Source organism: Centropristis striata, chromosome 11, assembly GCF_030273125.1.
Source record: "Centropristis striata isolate RG_2023a ecotype Rhode Island chromosome 11, C.striata_1.0, whole genome shotgun sequence".
Lineage (NCBI taxonomy): Eukaryota > Metazoa > Chordata > Actinopteri > Perciformes > Serranidae > Centropristis > Centropristis striata.
In genome coordinates, this window is record NC_081527.1 from 4871530 (window position 1) to 4898565 (window position 27036).

The 27036-nt window shown below is 36.9% G+C and overlaps 1 protein-coding gene across 1 annotated transcript; it reads left to right on the forward strand.

The window, feature by feature from the left end:
* The first annotated feature begins 283 nt into the window (after positions 1-283).
* mmp14b (matrix metallopeptidase 14b (membrane-inserted)) lies at positions 284-25593 on the forward strand. The gene is made up of 10 exons (XM_059344647.1): positions 284-976; positions 14014-14162; positions 15485-15607; positions 16456-16763; positions 18331-18492; positions 19284-19444; positions 20686-20824; positions 22090-22240; positions 23245-23360; positions 24602-25593. The coding sequence occupies exons 1-10, from the start codon at positions 875-877 to the stop codon at positions 25093-25095; spliced, it is 1905 nt and encodes a 634-aa protein (XP_059200630.1). The 5' UTR covers positions 284-874; the 3' UTR covers positions 25096-25593.
* The last annotated feature ends 1443 nt before the right edge of the window (positions 25594-27036 follow it).

A 27036-nucleotide genomic window follows, 5' to 3' on the forward strand; every position in this document is an offset into this window, starting at 1 on the left:
GTCTTTTTTAAAATAATTTTGGGCCTTTTTTAAAAAGTAATTTAGTGTTTTTCAGTCATTTTGTGTCTTTTTTTTGTAATTTTGTGTCTTTCTTGGTCATTTTGTGTCTTTTTTGGGTCATTCTGTGTCTTTTTTGGGTCATTTTGTGTCTTTTTTGGGTCATTTTGATCCTGCCTCCAGCGGCCCCCAGGTAATCTGAGTGTGAGACCCCTGTCTTAAGGGTAAAAGAAAACTGTGCCAATTCTAATGCGAAGGTCACCAAGTTGATTCCAGCCTCCATGTCGGAGGGGCGGGCTGCTGATTTAGGAGGGGGAGCTTTACAAGCCTCTACTTTCCAGCTGAAGTCTCCGGGGAGTATCAAACTACCACGTCTGCAGCGGGGAGAGAGGGGAAGAGGAGAGGGGATCAAAATAAGCCGACTGGAGGACAGAGGAGAGAGGACAGCGAGGAGTTAAGACCGCTTCATGAAAACAAAGTCGGCTGCAACATCTGGAGCGAAGCGCAAAGCTGAATCTGGACATAAACTAGCGCGCAGCTCACCAACCCCCCTCCTGCAGACTTCCTGCTTCCAGCAACGTCTGATCATTTAGGTGAAACTAACCAAAACGCGAGAAGAATGCACAGACTGGACAAATACCTCTCGTGGTTTAGGTAACTCAAGTAATAAGTTGCAGAAGGAGGCGCATCTCGTCTGGAAACTCTTTCTGTGCCAGGTCGATCTCGGCTGCAGCGCGTTTTTTTTTTCGTTTGTGGGATACATTGTTTTACAGACAATGTTTTGACAATAAGCAAAGTGAAGATTGCGCGAAGTGTTACAGGAAGAGCTGTCCTTTTTTAGTGTTTTTTTTGTTTTTTTGGAGAGTGAAGGCTAGTGATGATGGCACCGGAGCTGAAGTCAGTTGTCCGACTGCTGCTGCTGGCCGCCGTGTGGGAGCTGAGCGCACAGGGAGCCGCGGAGCGACTCATCAACCCAGAGGTGAGACACACAGAGGGAATCAATCAGAGTCAGGTAGAAACAAGGAATAAAGTCTGACTAATACAGCCTGAATCAAGCAATAAAGTTAGATAAAAACATTCGGGCTTAAGGAATAAATCTAGGTAAATAAATCCAAGATCAAGGGATAAAGCCAAATAAATAAATGCATAATCAAACAACAACAAAAAAGGAAATAAATCATCTAAAGTCCAGGAATAAAGCTGGATAACTAAATCCAAAATTCAGGAATAAGACAGAATTTTTAAAAATCCAGAGTTTGAAGTAAAGTACAGAATCAAGGGATAAAAAAACCTAAGAATAAATCTAGATTAAGAAATCCAAAAATTAAGATAAACAAATCTTTCATGAATGCATGAAGCTAGATATATAAAACAGAATCAAGAAATACAGATAGATAGATAGATGGATAGATAGATAGATAGATAGATAGATAGATAGGTCTATAATAAAGGAATAAATGTTGATAAATCATACCAGAATCAAGGAATAAAGCCAGATTTATTTAAAAACAAAAAAGAAAAGAAAAAAGAAAAATCAAAAGTTTGGCAATAAAGTCAGAAAAATATAAGCAAAGAGGAATTCCAGATAAATAAATGCAGACAATATATAAATAGAATTAGCCAGTTAAATATGTTTGTATTGGAAGAAAGAAGGATAAGATAATACATTTAGTGTTCAGGAGGTAAATGAAGTTTTAAACTATATTTATACTGTATCCTCATAATTAAGAGACAACACACAGATTTCCTGTTTCCACAACTCTAATTCCTCTAAATCTGCACATAATAATACACTGATTTTGTTTGTGACTACCATCAAGGCTTTGTTCAAACATCCTGATGAAGAGTTACTTCAACAGCTGCCTGTAGTTGGCGCAGCGATCTGGGAAAAGGCTGTGACCCTGGGTTAGAGGAAGCAGCCCATAATGATGATAGCGCTCATGAAAACACTGAGAAATGCTGAGCGGGGCAAAAGCAGAAGAAGAGAAAAAGCAAAATGAGGAGAAATGCATGAGCTTGTATTGTGGTCGGGGCAGAGACACAGGCAATTTCTGTGGGGATGGAGGGGGGGATTGATAGTTGTGGGTATATTCAGCGGGATGGGGAGATGTAATTGTTGACATCTGTCCTGAGTTATGGCTCCGCCGACTGGGGGGAGGTGGGTTTTGTTTTTTTTTTACAATCTGAGAGGTTCTGCAGCATATCAGCCATGGTCAGCTGTGGAAAAACACCCACAGCTTTCACATTAAAGACGTCCAATAAGCCAGTGAGCTGCAGGTCTAATTAGTGTTGTAGATCAGGGAGGACTTCTTCTTCTTCTTCTTCTCTGTCCTGTTTATTTTCCATCTGTTCCGCTCTGTTTGCAGAATCAGCACTCCTCAGTCAGTGTAGCATCAGGAAGTTCTGTGTTAACCCTGTGGAGTCTCCAAAAGCTCCAAATCATTCAGACTTCTTCACCACATCCAGACTAGAAAACAAAGCAGCGTGGAGCCCTACTGTAAATTTACCTCTAAAGTTCTGGCTGTAAACTCCATGAGGCCAGTTTCAGTTTGATGATGATATACCAAGTAAAACTGGAGACAAGCTCAAATAGATTTAGTATAAAATGATAGAACTGGATGGAACCCTCTTATATGGTAGATTTGACACCTTTGTTCACATTTGCAACATTTAAAATTCTTTATTGAGCATGATAATGTTTTGAAAGTTAAAAAAAGATTCAAAATAACATTTTATGTTGGACTAAAGGAGTAAAAAAAGACACAAAATGACTAAAAAAGACAGGATGACTAAAAAAGACAAAAAATGACAAAAAGAGACACAAAATGACTAAAAAAGACACAAAATGACCAAAAAAGACACAAAATGACTAAAAAAGACACATAATGACTTAAAATAGACACAAAATGACCAAAAAAAGACATAAAATTACCAAAAAAGACACAAAATTACCAAAAAAGACACAAAATGAGAAGAAAAAAATGAACAAAAAAGACACAAAATGACCAAAAAAAGACACAAAATGACCAAAAAAGACACAAAATGGTCAAAAAAGACACAAAAAGACTTACAAAGACATGAAAAGAATTCAAAAATGGACAAAATAGGGTAGAGATAGAGTTAACATTTCAGAGAGTAACATTGTTATTATACGCCTACACACCTGCTTCCTTCAGTATCCATTGTAGTGTGTGTGTGTGTGTGTGTGTGTGTGAGGGTCTGTGCATTAGAGCAAAGAGGCAGAAATGATTTTGGTAGTTGGTACGGTGGCGCCGAACGTCTCTCTAATCATTGAATCCTGCCTATGGAATTATAATTCCAGCTGCGCTAGTGGAAGAAAACTCCTTTGACCTACATAAGACTGTCAACTTGAAGGCACAATCCATAATTCAGATGTAAACACAAGACTCAGGATTGGAACCACTTAAATTTAATTGGTTATTGGCAACGATTAATTTGATTATAAATGATTTCAAAAGGGAAAGGATTGAATTTTCCTAATAAAAAACAGTGTATAGACTGATATAAAAGTCTCAATCATCTCTTATGACTCACTAGAAGTGTCAGGCAACCCTCTATTTGATCTTTTCTCTTCATTTTGCTGTGCTGTGACTGCTTTTTTTTGGGCGTCACTCTACAGACACGAAGCTACAAAAACATTAGACACAGCGCCAAGAAAATGTTAGCAAGACGAAACGCCAAGCAGAGAAAATCTTGTTCCAAAACGAGACTGAATCTGGAGTTTGCTTTCACTTTTGGTGAGCCAAGAGGGGGAAAGCTTAAATGTTGTGTTTACAAACACTAAGTGCCAATTCTTGCATAGCGTGCCTTTAATATCAATTAAGAAAGACAACCACAATATACTCTTTTGTCTATCAATCATATATATGAGTCTCTTTAGTGTTCAAACTAGCTTTGTTTAGCTAGTGGCTAATCCAGTAGCTATATGGATGCAAATTCCCCTAATACATTTGATGTGTTAAGCATTAATAGCTGGATATTTGTTAAAAAAAACAAAAACAAAAATCCAATGCAACAGAGTGCACAGTTTTCCACAATATCAGCATTTCTAAACAAGTAGAAAAACTGGATGTAACCCTCTTATATGTTATATTTGCAACCTTTGTTCACATTTGCAACATTTAAAATTTTTTATTGAGCATGATAGTGTTTTGAAAGTAAAAAGAAGATTCAAAATCACATTTTATTTTGGACTAAAGGACTAAAAAAGACACAAAATGACAAAAAAAGACACAAAATGACAAAAAAGACACAAAATGACTTACAAGGACATGAAAAGACATGAAAAGGATTAAAAATTGACAAAATAGCCCGATAAGACTCCATAGAGTTAACAAAGGATATAAATTAGATGAAACTGAACAAACCGAACGAAATATCAGCCATTTTTCTTGTCTCAGCAAAAAGAGCTGCTGGAAAAGTTGTTTTTACCTTAATTGACTTGCAGTTGAATAGCAGGGCTGCAATAGTTATCAACCATGAATTAAATGTAGAAATTAGAATATGGAGATGAGTTAAAACTTGTATGTCACTATGGAAAAAGGCAGAGTAGCTTAAAGAGTCCTCTCATTTTGACTTGATCTTGGTGTATCATCATCATCATCAAAATAACAGTAACATCAACATTCAACAACCAGTAATCCGATGAATGGAAACCTGTTGGATGTGTCTAATGTCTGCATGAGATAAAGTGGAACTTTAAGCTGCAACATAAGTGATTTTTATGGATAAAATGTACCAGCTGGCCTCTTATATAAAGTATAAAGGATATCAAGTTTCTGTGGAAAATTGCAACAAAGTGCAAAGGCAGGCTTGGCCTTAAGTGGCCTGGAAAGTGCGTCGGTTCAATAAGTTTATGTTCATTTAGTGATTCACCTCCTCTGTTTTTATGACATTTTAAAAAAAAAACACCACTTCCTGTGTCTTTACTTCAAAAAAAGGGGAATTTAGTTGCCTCCACAAAGCCACAACTCACAGTGCACAGTTTGGTTATTGAGTAGGATGTCTGTCTGTCTGTCTGTCTGTGTGTGTCTGTGTGTGTGAGTGTTTTAATTAACAAGAAGTTTAATTAAGTGAGTGGCTGGTAAGTCGAGATAAACAGTCGGGGGTTGTAAGGACGCAGAGGTCACTTCCTGTGGTCTGTGGTGGAGACAGGAAGTGGGTAGTGGTGGAGTTTTTTCATTTCGCCGCTAAAAAAACCCACCTTGGTGTGTCAGCAACCACCTGTCTGTGACACATATAACACACACACACACACACACACATACATCCTCTCTCTCTCTATATATATGCACATATTTGTCCTTATGCACACGCACACACAGGAATGTCTACAAGCTGAGCTCACTGGTGACAAATGGACAAGAAATGAGATGATGAAAGCGGAGCGGGGAAGACAGTGAGGAGGCTGTTGATGACAAGAAAGGAGGGCTTTGTGGTGATGGGAGTGATGCAATCTGGGAAAAAGGACAGTTGGAAAATAAAGTAATTATCCAGTTGAATAGGACAGGATGTAAATCGTAGCTGTCATGCACACATCCTGCATGAATGTATGTCTGGTTTCTTGTGCTGCGAACGAGAGAAAGTGTTGATTTAAGAGGATTCGGACTGATTAAACCGGCAACTTTACACCATCACGATGTCTAACTAGCAGAGGGGTGGACTCGAGTCACATGACTTGGACTGGAGGCAGACTCTAGTCATGAATTTGATGATTTCGACAAAATGTAAAGAGACTTGCAACTCCACTTGGACTTAATAACTTGTGATTTGTTACTTGACTTGGACTTGAGCCTTTTGCCTTGAAAAGACTTGCTACTTTCCCCAAAACCCAAAGATTGAAAAGTCTGTTACTATAGGAGGGAAGGGTGCATAGTTTTCAGACCAAAACCTAAGAATAAATCGAGATTAATAAATCCAAAAATTAAGATAAACAAATATTTCATGAATGCATGAAGCTAGATATATAAAACAGAAAGATAAATAAACATTTTCCAAAAAAAAAGTCACAAATGTAAAAGTCTTGAAAGGTCCTCTATAACACTTTAGGGTTGGAATTTTAAAATTCTAAGTATTTTATTGAGTGCCCCATAGAGGGTTAAAAGGACTCAAAAATCAAACTGTAGGACTTGAGACTTTCTTGATTTTGGACTTGCCTCGGGACTTGAGTGCAAAGACTTGAGACTGACTTGTGACTTGCAAAACAATGACTTTGTCCCACCTCTGCTTACTAGTCATAGCGGAAGAAAGGTAGGAAGGAAAGGAAGGAAGGAAGGAAGGGTGCATAGTTTTCAGACAAAGCCACATCCTAAAGATCACCCGTGGGTGGCCTGGGTGCAGCCTCCCTGAGGAGAGATAGGAGGTGTTACAGGAAATAAGGTAATACTCAAAGCCATTACCTCATTTCCTGGTCATAAAGGAAGCGAGCAATGAGCCCAATGAGCCAAATTTCAGCTAAAGCTTTTTTTTTTCTCTCTACCCATTGAGATGTGCTCAGGATTGATTTATTGCTCAAATGACATTGGCAGAGATGAGTGTTTTTCCACTCTTGTGTCACTCGCTCCTATTGTTGTTGGCTGAGGAATGCTTGTTTTAATAGACAGCAGCTGGTGCATTTACACACACATTTAAAGACCGTTTCTACATGTGTGTCGAGGAGGTCCTGGCCAGAAGGGAAGGGCATTAGCCTCGGGTATAAAGAATATAAAAAGTTATATTAAAGAGGCGAATCACTATCATATATTCTGGTGTTGCCCTGTTGTTGTGACCCCATTTTGGTTGAGCGTACATCAAATTCTAGAGACTGTGTTTTCAACAAAAATAACTTTTTGTTTCAATTTGTTATATTTAGTGGATCTAGAGGAACTGGAGTGGAGGAATAAAGATAAATATTTACTGAGAATAAAAAAGGTAAAATAGTTATCTTAAAGTAATGGATAAAAAGCTAAAACAGTTAGCTTGAAGTAATGGATAAAAAGCTAAAATAGCTTAAAGTAAGGATAAAAAGGTAAAATAGTTAGCTTAGAGTAATGGACAAAAAGGTAAAATAGCTTAAAGTAAGGATAAAAAGGTAAAATAGTTAGCTTAGAGTAATGGACAAAAAGCTAAAATAGTTAGCTTAAAGTAATGGATAAAAAGCTAAAATGGTTAGCTTAAAGTAATGGATAAAAAGCTAAAACGGTTAGCTTAAAGTAATGGATAACAAGGTAAAATAGCTTAAAGTAAGGGATAAAATAGCGAAAAATTAAAGTTGTAGCAGTTAGCTTTAAGTAGCTAATAAATTAAATATACAGCTAAAAGTAATAGAAACAATTGAAATAGTTAGCTAAAACTATTGGCTGATGGCTAAGAATAGCTAGCTAAAGATTATGAATAAACAGTTGAAATGGTTAGCTTTAAGTGCTGGATGAAATCTAAAGCCAAAAGTAATGAATAAACAGTAGAAAGAATAGCTAAACTTCATGTATAAACAGTTAATGTGCACTGAGATAAAAACAAGTACAGAATAACTTCACTGTAGAAACTGGAGTTAATCTTTAACTCTTTGGGGGGATTTCGTCATGCAGTTTCTGTCAGGAATGGTTGTTTTAATAGACAGCAGCTGGTGCATTTACACAAACATTTAAAGACCGTTTCTACATGTGTGTTGAGGAGGTGCTGGCCAGAAGGGAAGGGCATTAGCCTCGGGTATAAAGAATATAAAAAGTTAAATTAAAGAGGCGAATCACTATCATATATTCTGGTGTTGCCCTGTTGTGACCCCATTTTGGTTGAGCGTACATCAAATTCTAGAGACTGTGTTTTCAACAAAATCAAGTTTTTGTTTCAATTTGTTATATTTAGTGGATCTAGAGGAACTGGAGTGGAGGAATAAAGATAAATACTTACTGAGAATATTACTGGTGGCCTGTAAAAAATCAATAATGAAGAAATGGCTGAAGAGGGAGGCATCTAGTGCAGATGAATGGATTGATAGTGTGTCCAGCATATTTGTTATGAAAAGAATTACTTTCAATTTAAGAACACAAAAAGAGGTATTTATTGAAAATTGGCAAAAATGGATTACATATGTCTCTACCATAAAACCGGATTTCAGGTAATCTCAGATTGGACTATCAGAATACTTTAATTTCTTTGTACCTTTCCCATACATTTTATTTTTGGGTGTTTTTCAATCCCCTTTTGTACGCTTTTACTTTTCCCTTGATATTTTCTGTATTTGTCTATAGGTCTTCATGTTGATTGTTTGGTTGTTCATTTCAAAAACCAATAAAAAGCACCAAAAAAAAGTTAGATTAGAAGTTTTAACGTGTTGTGCTGAATGCACACACACAAACACAAGCCAATAACAAGCTGTTGCATGTGTAGTGGGAGCACACATCTGACATAACTCTTCAGCCCTCTGGACACACTGAGTGGATGTGTAATTAGAAGCTGTGTGTGTGTGCTGTATACCCAGCATGCCTCAGTTGGACTCCCATCGCTGTTGACCAAAGTTTCTTTCCATTGGCCCTCACCAAACGGAACAACTGACTCTGTTCTCTTTTCTGAAATGCAAACCCTCCTTCTCAACCTCTGTCATCCTATACAAATCGAGCACTGACATCCATAGCAACCGTTGTTTGATTTCTTGTGGATCTTCCATGAAACAATAAACTGCACATCACTGCATATGAGCGAGCTGCGCCCTTTACCTCAAAACGCTGGTTTTAACCTCCCAAAAGTACCTTCGCTCGGCCAGTGCTTTGTTACAAATCAAAGGATCAAGAGGGACTTTAACACTGAAATGTGTTTTACACTTTACAGAGGTTTTACTTCAGTCATTCTCAGCCAGAGGTACTTCAGCAGTTGCATTGGAGTATGTGCAAAGATTGTGGAGTAGCTTAACTCTGTTTAAAAAGTACATACAAAACTTTAGATTTGAATTTTAAAAAAATGTATCCTCATTTAACAAGCAAGCAGAAGAGTTTAAACTAAAGTGATGGACAAACAGTTAAAATAATTAACATGAAGTAATGGATGATGAAGCAGTTAAAGTAATGGATAAAAAGGTAAAATAGTTAAAAGTAATGGGTAAAAAGGTAAAATAGTTATTTTAAAGTAATGGATAAAACGGTAAAATAGTTCAAAGTAATGGGTAAAAGGGTAGAATAGTTAGTTTAGAGTAATGGATAAAAAGATAAAATAGTTAGCTTTAAGCAGCTAATTAATGAAATATACAGCTAAAAGTAACGAATAAACAGTCGAAAGAATAGCTAACTTTCATGGATAAACAGTTAAAACAGCTTAAAATATGTGGTAAAATGGTTAAACTATTTAGCTTAGAGCAATGGATAAAAAGGTAAAATAGTTAGCTTAAAGTAATGGATAAAAAGGTAAAATACTTAGCTTAGAGTAATGGACAAAAAGGTAAAATAGTTAGCTTAGAGTAATGGACAAAAAGCTAAAATAGTTAGCTTAAAGTAATGGATAAAAAGCTAAAATAGCTTAAAGTAATGGATAAGAAGGTAAAATAGCTTAAAGTAATGGATAAAATAGCAAAAAATTAAAGTTGTCGTAGTTAGCTTTAAGTAGCTAATAAATTAAATATACAGCTAAAAGTAATAGAAACAGTTGAAATAGTTAGCTCAAACTGTTGGCTGATGGCTAAGAATAGCTAGCTAAAGATTAAGAATGAACAGTTGAAATGGTTAGCTTTAAGTACTGGGTGAAATCTACAGCCAAAAGTAATGAATAAACAGTCGAAAGAATAGCTAAACTTCATGGATAAAGAGTAAAAAAGCTTAAAATATTGGGTAAAATGGTTAAACTAGATAGATATCTAGCTAAAGCTAATGGAATAGTTAGCTTAAATAGTAAGCTGAATGAGATGTACAGCTAACAGTAATGGATTGTTTATGGATAAATATTAAATACATACATTTATATAATAATTGAAATTATGGGTTGCCTATAAAGGGTAATTTGAGTTCATTGAACAAGGCTGTGAGGGTAAAACTAAGGTAATAGGTTGGGAACCAATGCTCTACATCAAAACACTGTGTTAGCTTGGCTGTCATCTCCTTTGCCACAGTAAACAGTGACCATTTCCTCTCTTCCTGCTACTGCATAGTTACTCAGCCCATTAGTGTGGTCAAAAATAGCCGGTGTAATGGTGAATAAGACTTTGTCAAGTCACCTAAGGGACCCATGAAAGAGGTGTGGGAGCCTTAAAGTTAAAACAAGTGTTCAGTGTCACTCAACAACAGTCTTTTGACTGAGGCAGGATTGGGTAAAAAAAAGAAAACAGAGTGAATGTGTAAAAGAGTAGAATAAGGTTTCCAGCACAGTTAAATCAACCCCTTTTTGCTTAAATTCACAGTGAAATACATTCTGAGATGCTCAAGTTTTGACTTCATGTGGATGTGCTGGAACAGTGGAAAACAGTGAGTCTTTATGTGCCCACTGGAGCTCCATGGGTGAGTCAGAACCAGAAAGGGCTCATTCAGGGGTGAAGTCTAAACACTGAGACCTCCATGTCTCCAAAGGATGGACAGAGAGGCAGAGATTAGACCTCTAAGGGCCTCCAAAACGCCCGTCTGCCATTCAATCCTGTCCAAACTTACACAAGTACAGTCAAGCATAGATATAAACCTACAGACCTGAGCACTTTTTAACATGTCAGCATTAACTTGCATTGCACTGTACATTATCAGTTAGAAAAAGTTGGAAACAAAGCAGTTAACCCTCGCACCGGAGCACGATTTCTTCATGACGTCATTAAGTAAAAACGAAGCAGCATGTTTCCCTGCTGTCAGCTGAACTCTAAAGTTTTGGCTTTTCCACAAGTTTCCATGTCCAATTTAATGCATCAACTCTTTTTCAGCAAAGGTAAAAATCACTACGACCAAGTGTAGTAACATGATTTTATTTTTTTTGCAGAGATTTTTTAAAATTTTGTAGTGCACGTTTAAACATTTTTAATGCAATCTTTTGTGTTTACTGTTTTTTTTTTTGTGATTTGTGTTTATTTTTTGTATGTTTTTTGTAAATTTTTTGTGTGTTTTTATCTGGGGTTTTTTAATTAATTTTTTTGGATAATTTTTTGTGTGTTTTTTTATGTGTTTTTTTTATGTGTGAGTTCCGTGTTTTTTTATGTGTTTTTTGTGTGTGTTTTTGTGTGGTTTTTGTAAATTTTTTGTGTGTTTTTATCTGTTTTTTTTTTTTTTTGTCATTTTTTGTGTTTTTTTTTTGTGTTCTGTGTGTTTTTATCTGTTTTTTTTTTTGTTTTGTTTTTTTTGTGTGTGTTTTTGTGTTGTTTTTGTGTTTCAAAATGTTGATCCAGTACGTCAAAATGACAAAAATAATAATGAGGAGAGGTTGAGCTGAAAAAGATGATACCAGCATGGCATGGTGATCATTATTTAAGTTGCATATATAAAGGCAGAATGAAAAAGAGTCAAAAACCAACAACAAAATAGCCCCAAACTCCAAAGGGTTAAACATGTTTTGCCTCCCTTGTATTTAGCAACTATTAGCAGCAGATGGGTTATACGGCAAAAATTGAGTGGTTCTTCTGGGTGTGGTTGTTCATAAGTATTTACCCTCAAGTCTCTGGGTTTTCCATAAGAGAGGGATGAGGGAGAAGAGAGCAGAAGAGGAGTGGAGGAGTGACGAGGCGAGGACAGAGACATGGACGTGGGGGGAAGAGTTTGACTTTGAGGTTTGGATGCGCCAAGGAAGAAATTCCCGGTTAAATTACTGACTGACGCTGCAGCTCGACTGGAGACATGGGGTTGAGGTTGCCCAAGGCCTGAGTCTTACCCTGGGACACTCCCTATCTTTCTTTCTTCTCTCTTTTCAATCCCCTACGCTGCACAAACACCCACTAAGCCTTTGCTTTTTAATCAGAAATCACATTAAGTTGTGTCACACCAAGCCCCTTTGCGTGCAATGAAAAAACTCAAACACATCCTAAAAGTGCATTACAAGCTCACAAAGTGACTACGTAGAGCCGAATATCAAAGTGGTCTCGGTTTCACTGCACTCACAATAGCTTCAGTGTTATTTTTTCAGTTTGAGCTTGAGAGGGAAAAGAGTTTAGGAGAAGCTGTGTGGGAGAGGTGCGGAGCGAAGCCGCTGGCAAAGGTCCAGATGTCAAACCAGCACCGCAGCAAAATGGGTTTCCAGGGGAAAGTAAGGTCAAGCTAAGCTGAGACCAAGGGATATATGGAGGCCTGAAGAACTCAGTGACCATCATTAAATGGGCTCAAAAGGCTTTAAACTAGTGTGTGTGTTTTTTCATGTACAAACTCAAAAACAGGTTCAGTTTAAGTGTTGCAATGTGCACTGAGATACAAAGTAATGGAGCTTAAAGTAATGGATTAAAAGCTGAAGTAGTTAGCTTAAAGTAATGGATAAAAAAGGTAAAATAGTTAGCTTAAAGAAATGGATAAAAAAGGTAAAATAGTTAGCTTAAAGTAATGGATAAAAAGCTAAACTAGCTTAAAGTAATGGATAAAAAGGTAAAATAGTTAGCTTAGAGTAATGGATAAAAAGCTAAAATAGTTAGCTTAAAGTAATGGATAAAAAGGTAAAATAGTTCGCTTAAAGTAATGGATAAAAAGGTAAAACAGCTTAAAGTAATGGATAACAAGGTAAAATAGCTTAAAGTAAGGGATAAAAAGCTAAAATAGCTTAAAGTAATGGATGAAAAGGTAAACTAGTTAGCTTAAAGTAATGGATAAAAAGCTAAAATAGCTTAAAGTAATGGATAACAAGGTAAAATAGCTTAAAGTAAGGGACAAAAAGCTAAAAAAGTTAGCAGATAAAAAGGTAAAATAGCTTAAAGTAATGGATAAAAAGGTAAAATAGCTTAAAGTAATGGATAACAAGGTAAAATAGCTTAAAGTAATGAATAACAAGCTAAACTAGCTTAAAGTAAGGGATACAAAGCTAAAATAGTTAGCTTAAAGTAATGGATAAAAAGGTAAAACAGCTTAAAGTAATGGATAACAAGGCAAAATAGCGAAAAAATTAAAGTTGTAGTAGTTAGCTTTAAGTAGCTAATAAATTAAATATATAGCTAAAAGTGATAGAAACAGTTGAAATAGTTAGCTAAAACTGTTGGCTGATGGCTAAAAATAGCTAGCTTAAGACTATGAATAAACAGTTGAAGTTGTTAGCTTGTTAGGTTCAACATTTTTATCAAGTAAGTCAAAGTTAAAAATCAATTATCAGGCCATATAGGTGAGTTAATGCTGAAAAAACTGATAACAACATGGCATGGTAAAGAGTTTTTAACAGATTATTTTAAAGGACATAATTGCCCAAGATTTCAGAGGGTTAAACTAGTGTTTTTTTGTCATGTACAAACTCAAAAACAGGTTCAGTTTTAAGTGTTGCAATGTGCACTGAGATACAAACAAGTACAGAATAACTTCACTGTAGGACCTGGAGTTAATCGTTAACTCTTTGGGGGGATTTCCTCATGCAGTTTCTGTCTGGAAAGAGTTTTGTTGAAACCTGAGCTGTCTTTGTTTGAACTTTTTTTTTTGGGCTTACGTTTGGCATTCATGTTGACCTTAGTTGCAATCAAATATGGTCCTCGCTGGAGAGCCGAATGTTGATGGTTGAATAGCTTTTGTGTGTAGTCATTAAATGGAGACACGCCAGGTGCTCCCGCTGTCCAAATATCCAGATATGAAAACAGAGAAGTTCCTCAAGAGCTTATTTTTCACTGTCAGAGAGGAATGTGTTGTTGCTGCAAGTCACATAAAAACATCCTGAACTCTCTGTAAATCATAATCAACATCATACCAAATAGTTCCTTTATTCTAGTTCAGCTTTGTTCAACAACAAAAATCAGGTGATGTGACTTGTTTTTATGTCTGTTTCTGATTTAACCTTCTTGTTTTTCTCCGTGCTGAGACTGGAGTTGCCTTGGTTTCATGTTGCAATATGTCTTGTGACTCGTTTTCATGACTGTTTTTCCTACTTTTTGTTTTGCTGTTAAAGTCATGGCTGCAGCAGTATGGTTACCTGCCCCCGGGGGACATGAGGACCCACGCCCTCCGCTCCCCTCAGTCCGTCCCGTCGGCCATCGCCGCCATGCAGCGGTTCTACGGCCTCACCATCACCGGCACCTTTGACGCCAACACCGTTGAGTGAGTAGATCCTTCAAACAGCTTGTAGATAAAGGACTAAACATAGTCACCTTCTGATCTACAGTCATGGAAAACATGATTAGACTATCATTTTCTTCAGTTTCTTGTTCATTTTAATGGCTGGTACAACTAAAGGTACATTTATTTGGACAAATATAATGATAACAACACAAATAGCTGAAAAGAGTTTGATTTAAACCTTTGGAGACTTAAAAAGTGTTCACCATACCGTGTTGGTATCATTGTTTTCAGCACAACTTCACCTATATGAACTGATTATAATTTTTTTCATTTTGACTTAGTGGATCAACATTTTCAACACAAAAAACACACCAAAAACACACACAAAATTACAAAAACACACATAAAAAATACAATTTTTCTTTTTACAAAAACCCCACATGAAAACCTACTTAAAACACACAAAACACACTGAAATCACATACATTTTCTTTACAAAAACCACCCAAAAAATTACAAAAAACACACACAAAAACACACAAAATTGACAAAAATCACACACAAAAAACAACAAAATATTGCATTAATAAAATGCTGAATGCAAACCATTTTCCATGGTTTTCTTGATGATGACTTTGGTTATTATCAAGAAAATCATATTAAATGTCTACATATCAGCTCTTAAATTAAACTTTTATCAGCTGTTTTCGTTTTTATCATTATATTTGTCCAAACAAATGTACCTTTAGTTGTAGCAGGCATTAAAATTAACAAGAAATTGAAGAAAACTATGGTCTAATAATTTTTTCCATGACTGTATATTTAAATTAACCCTCTAGAGTCCATGAAAGCACCTGCACATTACTTCTTCATGACGTCAAGACATACAAATGAAGCAACATTGAGTCTCTCCATCAGCTTCCCTCTAAAGTTCTGGCTTGAAACTCCATACCAGATTTTTTTTAATGATATTTGGCCAAGTAAAAACCGTAGATAATGTCAAATATATGTACAATAAAAATATATTACTAGATAATATCCTCATTTTACCTGTTATATATTGTATTTACATATATTTTCATATTTGCAACATGTACATTTCTGTGTGTGAAACAAAAATTTCAAGGTCAGATTTTATGTTTTCCTTTGTTTCTTTTGGGTTCAACATTTTTATCAAGTAAGTCAAAGTTAAAAATTAATTATCAGGACATATAGGTGAGGTAACACTGAAAAACTGATACCAACATGGCATGGTGAAGATTTTTTAACAGATTTTTAATGGACATAATAGCCCAAGATTTCAGAGGGTTACACTAGTATTTCTCACTGTTTTTCTGAGTGGACTGTCTTGTCTTTGGCAGGGCCATGAAGCGACCGCGTTGTGGCGTGCCAGATAAGTTTGGCGCCGAGCTGAAGACCAACCTGAGGAGGAAGCGCTACGCCATCCAGGGCCTGAAGTGGAACAAGAACGAAATCACTTTCTCGTAAGTTCCCGAGACACAATGGAACAGCACCTTAAGACAGTGGTTCCCAACCTTTTTCTTGAGGGACCCATAATTTTACCATTGTAAACTTTGCTGCTGCACAGTGATGTGACACATATCTTTGTTATCAGCGTAGTTTCTGCTTTCACGGGACACCAAGTTTGTGTGGACTTTCGGTTTTAAGAGGTTAAATTTACACTTATATCAGGGATGGGCAACTGGAGGCCCGGGGGCCGCATACGGCCCGCACCCTCACTTGAAGTGGCCCTCAGTACAACTACATGCATTTGAGCATGAAATCTTAAAAGTGCAGTGTAAAAATGCACAAAATTACTTTTATTTTACCAATTAATGTCTGTCTGCTGTTCTTGCACTGAAAAAAAAATCCACAGTAAGTGGTGATCTTTTATTTGCTTCAAACCTTTTGTATTCCTATTTATACTGTTCTACATGCATTTGAGCATGCAATATGTTAAGTTACTGCACTGTTAACATATTTAAAATTGTAGTTTCATCATATCTGGTTAAGTGCACGGTCCTATATGTGGCCCTGTGGTAGTGAACATGAAAAATTGAAGTTGCCCATCCCTGAAATATATGCTAAATTACTTACTTTTGAAAAACGCAGATATTCAAACTTGCATGAAGCCTTGCCATGTGTTGTGAGTTTGTAGATTTGGCCCCCCCGGTCGGGAATCACTGCCTTAAGCTATTTCAAGATTGTTTTGCAGAACTTATATATTCGTACGCTATGAGCCAATGTTAGAAAACCCAAACTCACTGAAATAGTTTCCCTAAAAAGAGGAAATAACTCCATCTATTACTTTTCTCCCCCTTCACCCACACAGTATACAGAACTACACCCCTAAAGTGGGTGAGTATGAGACCCACGAGGCCATCAGGAAGGCCTTCAAGGTGTGGGAGAGCGTCACGCCGCTTCGTTTCAGGGAAATCCCCTACAGCTACATACGGGACAAGGTGGAGGAGTTTGCAGACATTATGCTCTTCTTCGCTGAGGGTTTCCATGGAGACAGCAGCCCATTTGATGGCGAGGGAGGCTTCCTGGCACACGCCTATTTCCCCGGTAACGGCATCGGTGGGGACACCCACTTTGACGCAGCTGAGCCGTGGACCATCGGGAACCGGGATCTGATGGGTGAGGTTTAGTTGAAAACTGACATTTTGATTCATGAGGGGGATTTTTGTCATTAGTAATTAGCCTAAAACAAGGTTATTATAGTTAACGAAAAGTAACGAAATAGCGAAAACTAGAAGTTAAAACGCATTTTCGTTAACTTAAAAAAAAAACCGATAACTAACTGAAACTGTATTTTGTGATGTTACAAAACTAACTAAAATTATAGTGAAAATGTCCTTCGTTTTCGTCTTTGTCAACTTCTTTCATACGTAAACCTTTTGGGTTGATATAAAACCTATTTGATCTATCTGGTTTTATGACTTAATAAACTTATTGGGGCTGAGATGAATCAGACAAAGGAAATAAAGAAACATTTATTGTGACCTTTTTGAATCTGGCACCCAACAAATACCCAATTACAAAAAAACTAAAACTAATAAAAACTAAACTAAAACTAAGCATTTCCCCCCCCAAAAAACTTATTAAAACTAGCAAATTCACTCATTAAAACTAACTGAATTTGAAAACAAAAATTCACAACGAAATTAAAACTAAAACTAATGAAAAATCCAAAACTATTATAACCTTGATCTGAAACCTGATGACATAAATGTTGGGAGGTATTTTGGGAGTCTCTTAATTTTGCTGTTGTGTGCAAAACACAAGCAGCAACACGTCCTGTCTCATGTCAGTACATTTAAGCGTGTTAATGCCTCTGGCTGTGTTGATACTGCAGAAAAGAAGAAGTGTTTATTTCTGGATCACAGCAGACATTTGCAGCTTTGCATCATCAGCTGTTTGAGTGTGACACATCTTCTCATGACCTGCAGATCATTTGATCTTTGATTTACTGATGAGGAAACAGCAACATTTACTTCTTCCCCTTCTGTACTCACATGACGTACTTAAAATAGAGTCATTTAACCCTTTATCAGGCGAAGAACTATATTTGGTAACTTTAGCGAATATCCAAAATGAGGTCCCCATGTCTCTCTGTTTGGTCGTAGAACCACATGGATTTCTTCCAGCTAATCAGCAAAGATCAGGCTACGTCACAGACAGTGACACCATGACATCTGACCAATCAGTATGATAATAATATAATAATATTAACTTTATTGACCTGGACCTCCAATGTAAAAATGAAAAATTTAGAAAAAAAATCTGCAAGAAACAGTCGTACAAATAGAGTTATTTTTCAGTGACTTGTAATAATAATTAATATTTAGAGGAAAAAAGTTGCAAATTTACAAGATTAAAGTGGCAAATCTACAAGAAAAAAAGTTGCAGATTTAAGAGATTTAAAGTGGCAAATCTGTGCGAAAAAAGTCACAGATTTACAAGAAAAAAGTGGGTGGAAAATAAACTTTTTTCTCACGGATTCACCACTTTAAATCTCATAAATCTGCAAAATTTTTTGTCGTAGATTTGCCACTTTAATCTCGTAAACATTTTTTCGCAAAATATCAGCTTGTCTACATATCATATATAAATAAAGTTATTACTGTAAATAAAACATGTGTATTTTCAATAAATAGATGGACTCCAGAGGGTTAAATGTTATTTGGTGTTGACACTGTTTCAGGTAATGATGTGTTCCTGGTTGCGGTCCATGAACTGGGCCACGCTCTGGGTCTGGAGCACTCCAACGACCCTTCGGCCATCATGGCTCCATTCTACCAGTGGATGGACACCGATAACTTCATACTTCCTGACGATGATCGCAGAGGAGTACAGCAACTTTATGGTACGTTATCGACAGTCTACCGTCCAAATCACTATATTAAAAAAGAGTTCTATCTTTATTTTGTTATAGACCACCAGAAATCTGTAGAAAGGTAGATGTAAAACATTGAATCTTCCCAATTATATATAAGACTCTTTCTACAGTCATGGAAAAAATGATTAGACCATTGTTTTCTTCAATTTCTTGTTCGTTTTAATGCCTGGTACAACTAAAGGTACATTTGTTTGGAGAAATATAATGAAAACTACAAAAATAGCTCATAAGAGTTTAATTTAAGCTGATATCTAGACCTTTTCCATGGTTTTCTCGTTTAAAAACAAAATAATTTTCAAGAAAACCATGGAAAATGGCTAAAAAAAAGACACAAAATGACCAAAAAAGACGTAATTTGACCAATAAAAAAACACGAAATTACCAAAAAAAGACGTATGGTGACCAACAAAAAGACACAATTGATAATGATTTTGGTTATTATAAATAAAACCATGTTAATTGTCCAGATATCAGCTCTTAAATTAAACTCTTAGGAGCTATTTTTGTTGTTATCATTATATTCGTCCAAACAAATGTACCTTTAGTTGAACCAGGCATTAAAATGAACAATAAAGTGAAGAAAACAAGGGCAGTCTAATCATTTTTCTGTATAAGACTTTTCTATTTTTGTTGGATGTTTGTTTGCATAGTCCATCATCTGCTATAGAGTTATGTGTTTTCTCCATGGGAACCAACATCAGATCATGCATTAAGGTTGAGATTACAGAATTCATTGTCATATGTGCTTGTTTGCGTAGGGTCTGGATCGGGCCCTAACCCCCCGTACGTAACACCACGTACGCCGAACCACAACCCCGACCCCACATACGGACCAGACAAGCCTCGCTTTGGCCCCAACATCTGTGACGGACACTTTGACACCATCGGCATCCTCAGAGGAGAAATGTTTGTGTTCAAGGTACATTTAAAAAAAACTTATTTGACTTTTGATGTGACAGTTTGTCTTGCAGGTTGCACTGCAAAAACTGAAATTATAAGTAAGATTAAATATCTTAGATCGAGGGGATATATGCTTATTTTTTGTCTGATAAGATAGTTCTTCTTAGTAAGCATCTTTTATGTTCGCATAGACTATATAAAAACACAACATATTGACCCCCCTTCTAATGCACAACATGGGTCAAAAATGACTCACATTCATTCCCCATGTTATTTAATGCTGCTGTGTGTTTCTGTGCTCTATCTTTTGATGTCAACTTATTTTATAATTTAATATTCCAAGTATTCTATAAATATCTTGCTTTTGATAAAAACAGATCATTATTTCCATTTGCTTCTCATACTTCATGAGATAAGTTTCTACTAAATACTTAGCCAAGAAGTTTTTTTTTTCTTCTACTTTATTAATCCCACAATGGGAAAATTCAACCTCTGCATTTAACCCATCCTTTTTAGCTAAGTAGTTAGCTTAGCAAGCTACCTATAGCTACATACTTAGCCAAGAAGTTAGCTAACGTTATATAGTTAGCTTAGCAAGCTGCTTAGCATAATACTTAGCCAAGAAGTTTGCTAAGTAGTTAGCTTAACAAGCTACTTAGCTAAAAAATGGATATGGGTCATTTTTGACCCATGTTGTGCATTAGAAGAGTAGTGATTGTCCAAAAATGGATTTAATTAAAAAATGAATAAATGAAAACATAAAATTAGGATGTATGATGATCAAAAACAAACTAATCGAGGAAAACCTGGAATACTGAATGATGGAAATAATTTATTGCAAAGATATAGAACATAAAAACTCTCCCATGTTGTGCATCAAAGGGTTAATTATCTAAATCAGATATTACAGCTTGTTACTGAGATTTTATGACCTAAACTGAGTAAATACATGCTTGAAACTAGAATATCAAAAGTTACAAAGCTGTTTCATCAACACTTACAAGTATAAAACTGCTATTTCAAAGTTATAATTTCTTATTTCAAGCAGAACTCTGTTTGTTAATTCACTGTTGAAAATCAATAGAAATCGTTGAAAGTGAAAAAAACAACAACTTGTTATTAGTTAGAATACACTAATTCTAAGATATTTATGGGTTTATTGAGATTAGATATTTTTACTTGTTTTGGAAAGTCTTAACAAGCCAAATGTTCTTGTTCCATTGGCAGATTTTTTGCAATAAATCTTTTTTTCTGTCTTAGGAAAAATGGTTCTGGAGAGTACGCAACAACCACGTCCTGGATGGATATCCCATGCCCATCGGTCACTTTTGGAGGGGACTGCCCACTCATGTCAATGCGGCTTTTGAAAGGGAAGATGGGAAATTTGTTTTCTTTAAAGGTAAGTCAGTATATTGCCAACACATTTGAAATATCATCAGACAGGTTTGTTTAAAAACCTCGCTTTTAGTGCAGAGAGTCATTAATATATCACCAGACATGCAGCTGTAGGAAACTTTACATTACCTAAAGCTAGATCTAACGGTTCTGTATAAAGGTATGAAAGAATGGAATTAACTGCCTAAAAATATATAACTTACCACGAACATAAAGCAATTCAAAATATTAATAAAATAGTATTTATCAAAGTAAGAAAACATGGTATATGTATATGTATGTAGTATATTTCTATAGTTATATGATATATGTTATTATAATGTATATGCTGTAGAATGAATGTACACTGCAAAAAAGCCAACTTGTATTTTTTGGCCTAAAGCAGTGATTTAAGTTGGTAAAACTTGGAAATATAAATTATTGACATTTAGGGCAATAATGTAAGTTAGCACAACAAAGGAAGCCAGTTGTCTGCTCAAAAACAAGTTGGTGAGTTGTTGTTACTTATATCTTTAAGTTGGGGTTCAAAACAAAGGGATAATAGTTCTGCGAACTCTTATTTCTTTGTTGCGAAATTCGGTCATTAGCGAAAGCTAGCGGCTAACTGATGCTAGCGGCGCTGCTTGTTACAGCTACAAGAGTAGCCATTAGCGTATCAATGCTAACTCAAAATTGTGGTCACAACATTAGCTGACATTTCATAGCGGTGTTAGGTAAGTAAGGATTAAAAGTTATTACAATGTTAAATTGTAAGTTAGTACAACTTACAGTTGAGTTGACAAAAAACTTTAAAAAATTTAGTTTAATTGCCCAACTTAAAATTTTATCGAAGTTTGTTGCCTTGAAATTTTGAGTTCACCCAACTTTTCTTTTTTTTGCAGTGTATATGCAATATGATATGTATTATGTGTAAGTAGATTGTGTAATGATGTATTATACATATATGATATGTAGAAATGTGTGTAATATGGATTAGTATGTGAATAATTAATATAACAAAGAATGAATGAAGCACAGTTAAGAAGTGTAAACGCTCACTCTGTTTTTGTTTTGTTATGTGAAACATATCACTCACTTGTTATTTGTTTTTATTTTTATTTTTTATAATGTTTATGTTTTGTGTTTTCAACTGTATATTTGATACTGTTGGACTCCAGGAAGAATAGCTGTGGCTTTGCTGCAGCTAATGGGGATCTTAATAATGAACTAAACTAAACAGGAAACATTTTACAGCTATTTTGTGTGTGTTTTGTCTGTTTCTCTCTCTAGGGGACAGGTATTGGGTCTTCACTGAATCAGTTCTGGATCCTGGTTACCCTAAAAGTCTGAAGGAAATGGGCACCGGGCTCCCCAAAGATCGGATAGATGCTGCTATCTTCTACACCCCCACTGGACAGACATTTTACTTCAGAGCAAACAAGTTAGTCATCTTTCTTCTGTATGTGTGTGTGTGTGTGTGTGTGTGTGTGTGTGTGTCATATCCCGCAATGAAACTGTACTTACGTTTATAAACTACTGATCCCAAGGAGAATAATGTTTATATGTTGCCCATATAAGGTCAAAACACTTGAAATCATCCTGCATTACAAACCTGCATTTCATGTAAACAGTGAAACGAACCCTGAGGACACTGAAAGCCATATTTACAACATCGTCATTGTTACTAAACAGCTCGGTAAAATGTGGTAGTCAGCAATTACTGTTGCCACCCACATAAACAGCCCCAATTACAAGTCTATGGTTTGGTTTGGTTTGAAAAAAAACAACCCAACTGGGATTCCACGTGCCCTAAGACCAGGCAACACCTTTATTCAAGTCTATCTAGCATGTTTTGGCAGGAAAAACAATGCAACACTTATTTTGTAATCTTCCTGAAGGTCTAATTCAGCAAAAAAGTGATTCTTTGGCCCTGTATATATTACAATGATTACACGTTTATTTGTTTTAATAATATTTCATTTCTTCTACTAGAAATTAACATTTCAATGGTTTTACATAAAAATATCACATTTTTTTATATATCACTTTATACTTTATATATATATATATATATATATATATATGTATATGTATAATTTCAACTTAAACTTTAAGTCATTCAAGCCAACTTCAAGTCAAGTTTTTTGTTTTTTTAGGAAAAGTCCAAGCTGTCTAAAGTGTCAAGTCGAGCCCCAAATTCTTTAGGCCAAAGAAAAGTCAAGTTTTCAGTCTTAAGTCCTTTAGAACAGGTTTTAGTCAAGTTTAACTTCTGTCAGAACTCTCAAGTCAGGTCCCAAATCCTTTAGTCAGAGAAACTCAAGTCCTTTATTTCATTCTTTTGGAGCAAGTCTAAGTCAAGTGTGGATGAATTTAAGACAAGTCCAAGTCTTTCAGGGCACTGAGGCAGATCATTAACTCCTGTCTTTACCTCCTCATTCTGTTTAGATATTACCGTTTCAATGAAGATACACGAAGCGTTGACGATGGCTATCCCAAAGCTGTGAGTGTTTGGCAAGGAGTGCCTGACAACATCAAGTCAGCCTTCATGAGCAAAGACCAAGGTAAGGCTGCTGTTTATGGTGTTTATGATGTGATCTAGATCTAGATCAGGCATGTCCAAACTATTCCAGAAAGGGCCATGTGGCTGCAGGTTTTCCTTCCAACCAAGCAGAAGAACAACAGGCACGAGTCATTTAGTCCAGTAGTCCTCAACCTTTTTGAGTCGCGACCCCAAATTTAACATGGATGTTGTCCATGACCCCCCACTTGTCTCTTCAGTTTTACTGGTTTCAAGCTTTCGTTGCCACACAGAAAAAATAACACACCGTGGATATTCTGTGTTGTTTTTTGTCATGCACGAAAAGCCATACTTCAAGAACTTCTTTTGTACAGCACTTTGTTGTGGCTGTGGTTGTTTTAAAGTGCTTTACAAATAAAGTTGAGTTGAGTTGAGAGAGTTGAGGCTTTCTGGTGGTCGACCTTTGACCCCTGCTGCTGCTGCTGCTGACCCAGTCTGAAGCTTTTCTTTGCAGCTATCGCTCCATTTTTCCAGCATCAGTTATAGCTAGCTGCTAGCAAACTGCAGCTGCGGCAAAGCAACAACAGAATCTCATAGTTCAGATCATACAAACTCAGTTGATACGACAAATTTTGGACAAATAATGAAGCAGACAACAACTAAAACATCTCCCTGTCTGAAATTATGTAATTTAATATTCATTTTGTGCATTTATATTTTTCCAAAATGATTTGGCGATCCCCAGAAATTATCTCGCAACCCCAATTGGGGTCAAATGGCTAATTTAGTCAACTGATCTCAGGGTTCAAACAGCTGATCAGTCCAATCAGGTGTGTTATGGTAAATGGTAAATGGACCTGCACTTATATAGCGCTTTTCTAGTCGCTTAGCGACCACTCAAAGCGCTTTACACTACAGACTGACTCATTCACCCATTCATACTGGTGGCAGAGGCTGCCACCTGCCACCATTGAGAATTCATTCACACACCAATGAACGCAGCATCAGGAGCAATTTGGGGTTCAGTATCTTGCTCAAGGATACTTCGATATGTAGGCTGCCATGGTCGGGGATTGAACCACCAACCCTTCGGTTGGGGGGCAACCCACTCTACCAACTGAGCCACAGCCGCTCTTGATTGGTTGGAAACAAAAATCTGCAGCAGCCCGGCCCTTTCTGGAATAGTTTGGACATGCCTGATCTAGATCATGCCTGACCAACAGTTGCAGAAGTAGCCATTGAATGTTTATTTCTCACTATTTTTGTTTCTTCAAACCCCCTCAGCGCACACCTACTTCTACAAAGCCAACAAGTACTGGAAGTTCAACAACCAGATGATGCGCGTGGAGCCTGGATACCCCAAATCGGCTCTCCGTGACTGGATGGGCTGCCCCAACGAAGACCCCAAGACGGACGGACGAGGAGGTGGAGGAGGCGGACACGACAAGGACAAGGAGAGGGACAAGGAGAGGGAGAGGGAGAGGGAGAAGGAGAGGGAGAAGGAGAGGGAGGACAAGGACAGAACCAGAGACAGAGAAAGGGAAAGAGAGAGGGAGAGGGAGACAGAGAAGGAGACAGAGAAGGAGACGGAGGTGATTATTATCGAGGTGGATGAGCAGGAAGGAGTAGGAGGAGGCAGTGGGGCGGCCGCCGTGGTCGTGCCTCTCTTCCTGTTAGTTTGTGTGATTGCGACGCTGGCCGCTTTGGTGTTTTTCCGTCGGTACGGCACCCCACGCCGACTCCTCTACTGCCAACGATCTCTACTGGACAAGGTGTAGACGCAGGAGGAGGAGGGCAACCTGGTCTCACAGGAATCCGTGGAATAGCCACGGATTCGCTTAACTCAAAATCCGTGGAATAGCCATGGAATCACTCAAATTTCCGTGAAACTGACATGGATTTCGCTACAATGCAAGTTAATGACAGTCATATCCCGTGGCTATTCCAACATACAAAGTGATTATGTACATTCACTGAGTGAATATTTAGAAAATAAAACATATATTTCTCGCTAGAAATGTGATCAAAATCCATTTTTATGCAGAAACTAAGTCAAAATATTGATTTTTTTTCACTAAAAATGAGAGAACTGTCCGCCATGTTTTTGTTCTGACTGCCGGGACCTTAAAAGTCACGTGACTTGGAACAAACCAATAGGAAAAATATCCATGGAATAGCCACGGGATATGACTGTCATTAACTTGCATTGTAGCGAAATCCGTGTCAGTTTCACGGAAATTTGAGTGATTCCGTGGCTATTCCACGGATTTTGAGTTAAGCGAATCCGTGGCTTTTTCACGGATTCCTGTGAGACCATGTTCAGGAGGGAGAAAGGAGAGAAAGACGAGGAGAGAAAGAGAGAGAGGAAAAAAGTGGAAGGAAATGTTGATTATGAGCAGAGCAGACGAGATAAAACCGGGGAAAGAGCAGAAGGAAAAGCTCCACACTTGCATTTTAAACTATTCGTACCACTGCCAGATTCCTTTTGCTCTATCTCTCAACCACTCCATCCCTCCATTTTTTTTCTCTCTCCCTCCCATCATCTGCCTCTTTTCCCCGCGGTTACTGACGCCAGCTCTTTGCTGTTTGTTTTAGCCTTTTTCAATGTCTTATTTTTACTTTTTTTGTCAGTGGTCAGTGTTTGTGTCCTTGTGAATTTCCGCTTCGAAGCTGCATCTCCATGCATTCCAGCATGTTTCTATGAGAAAGTTACGAGTGTTAACTTGCACACACTCGCATTATTATTAGCACACACATTGGGGAAACCACAGTGGCACAGTCATTGTGATTTTTAATCTTCCAGTAAAGCAACATGTCAGAGCCAGTACCATAAAAGGGAAAGAAAACATTATAGTCAGATAGTTTAGGACCAGATTAGGGAAGAAAGGGGACACGTCGGACAAAAGCATCACATTTTTTCCACATGCTCTCTGTCACTATAGGTTTCAATTTTTGATAGGAGCCACAAGATTGCGGATCGGAGATGGCACCCATATAAAATCTATGACCAGTATATCTTCCAAGCCACTTAGAAGGTCAATCTTGGTGTCAAATATAAATTTTCTGGCTCAAAGAATAATTTAAAGCTACTGAGAATATCACTAGATGCTCAAATAGATATGTTCATTTTTGGCCATGTATTTACATAATTATAAGATTCCAAACATTTTCAGCTCAGGATTCCCTGCTGCAGCACTTGAAGCGAGTCGCCTACCAGTCTGGGTGAAAATGAACATTGATCTATTTGATCAAATGATCATCTAGTGATATTCTCAACAGCTTTACATGATTCCTTGACCCAGAAAGTGTAGATTTTGACACCAAGATTGACCTTCTGAGTGGCTTGGAAGATGTATTGGTTCTCATAGACTTTATATGGCTGCCATCTATTTGATCAAATAATCATCTAGTGATATTCTCGATAGCTTTAAATGATTCCTTGACCCAGAAAGTTTAGATTTTGACACCAAGATTGACCTTCTGAGTGGCTTGGAAGATGTATTGGTTCTCATAGACTTTATATGGCTGCCATCTATTTGATCAAATAATCATCTAGTGATATTCTCGATAGCTTTAAATGATTCCTTGACCCAGAAAATGTAGATTTTGACACCAAGATTGACCTTCTGAGTGGCTTGGAAGATGTATTGGTTCTCATAGACTTTATATGGCTGCCATCTATTTGATCAAATAATCATCTAGTGATATTCTCGATAGCT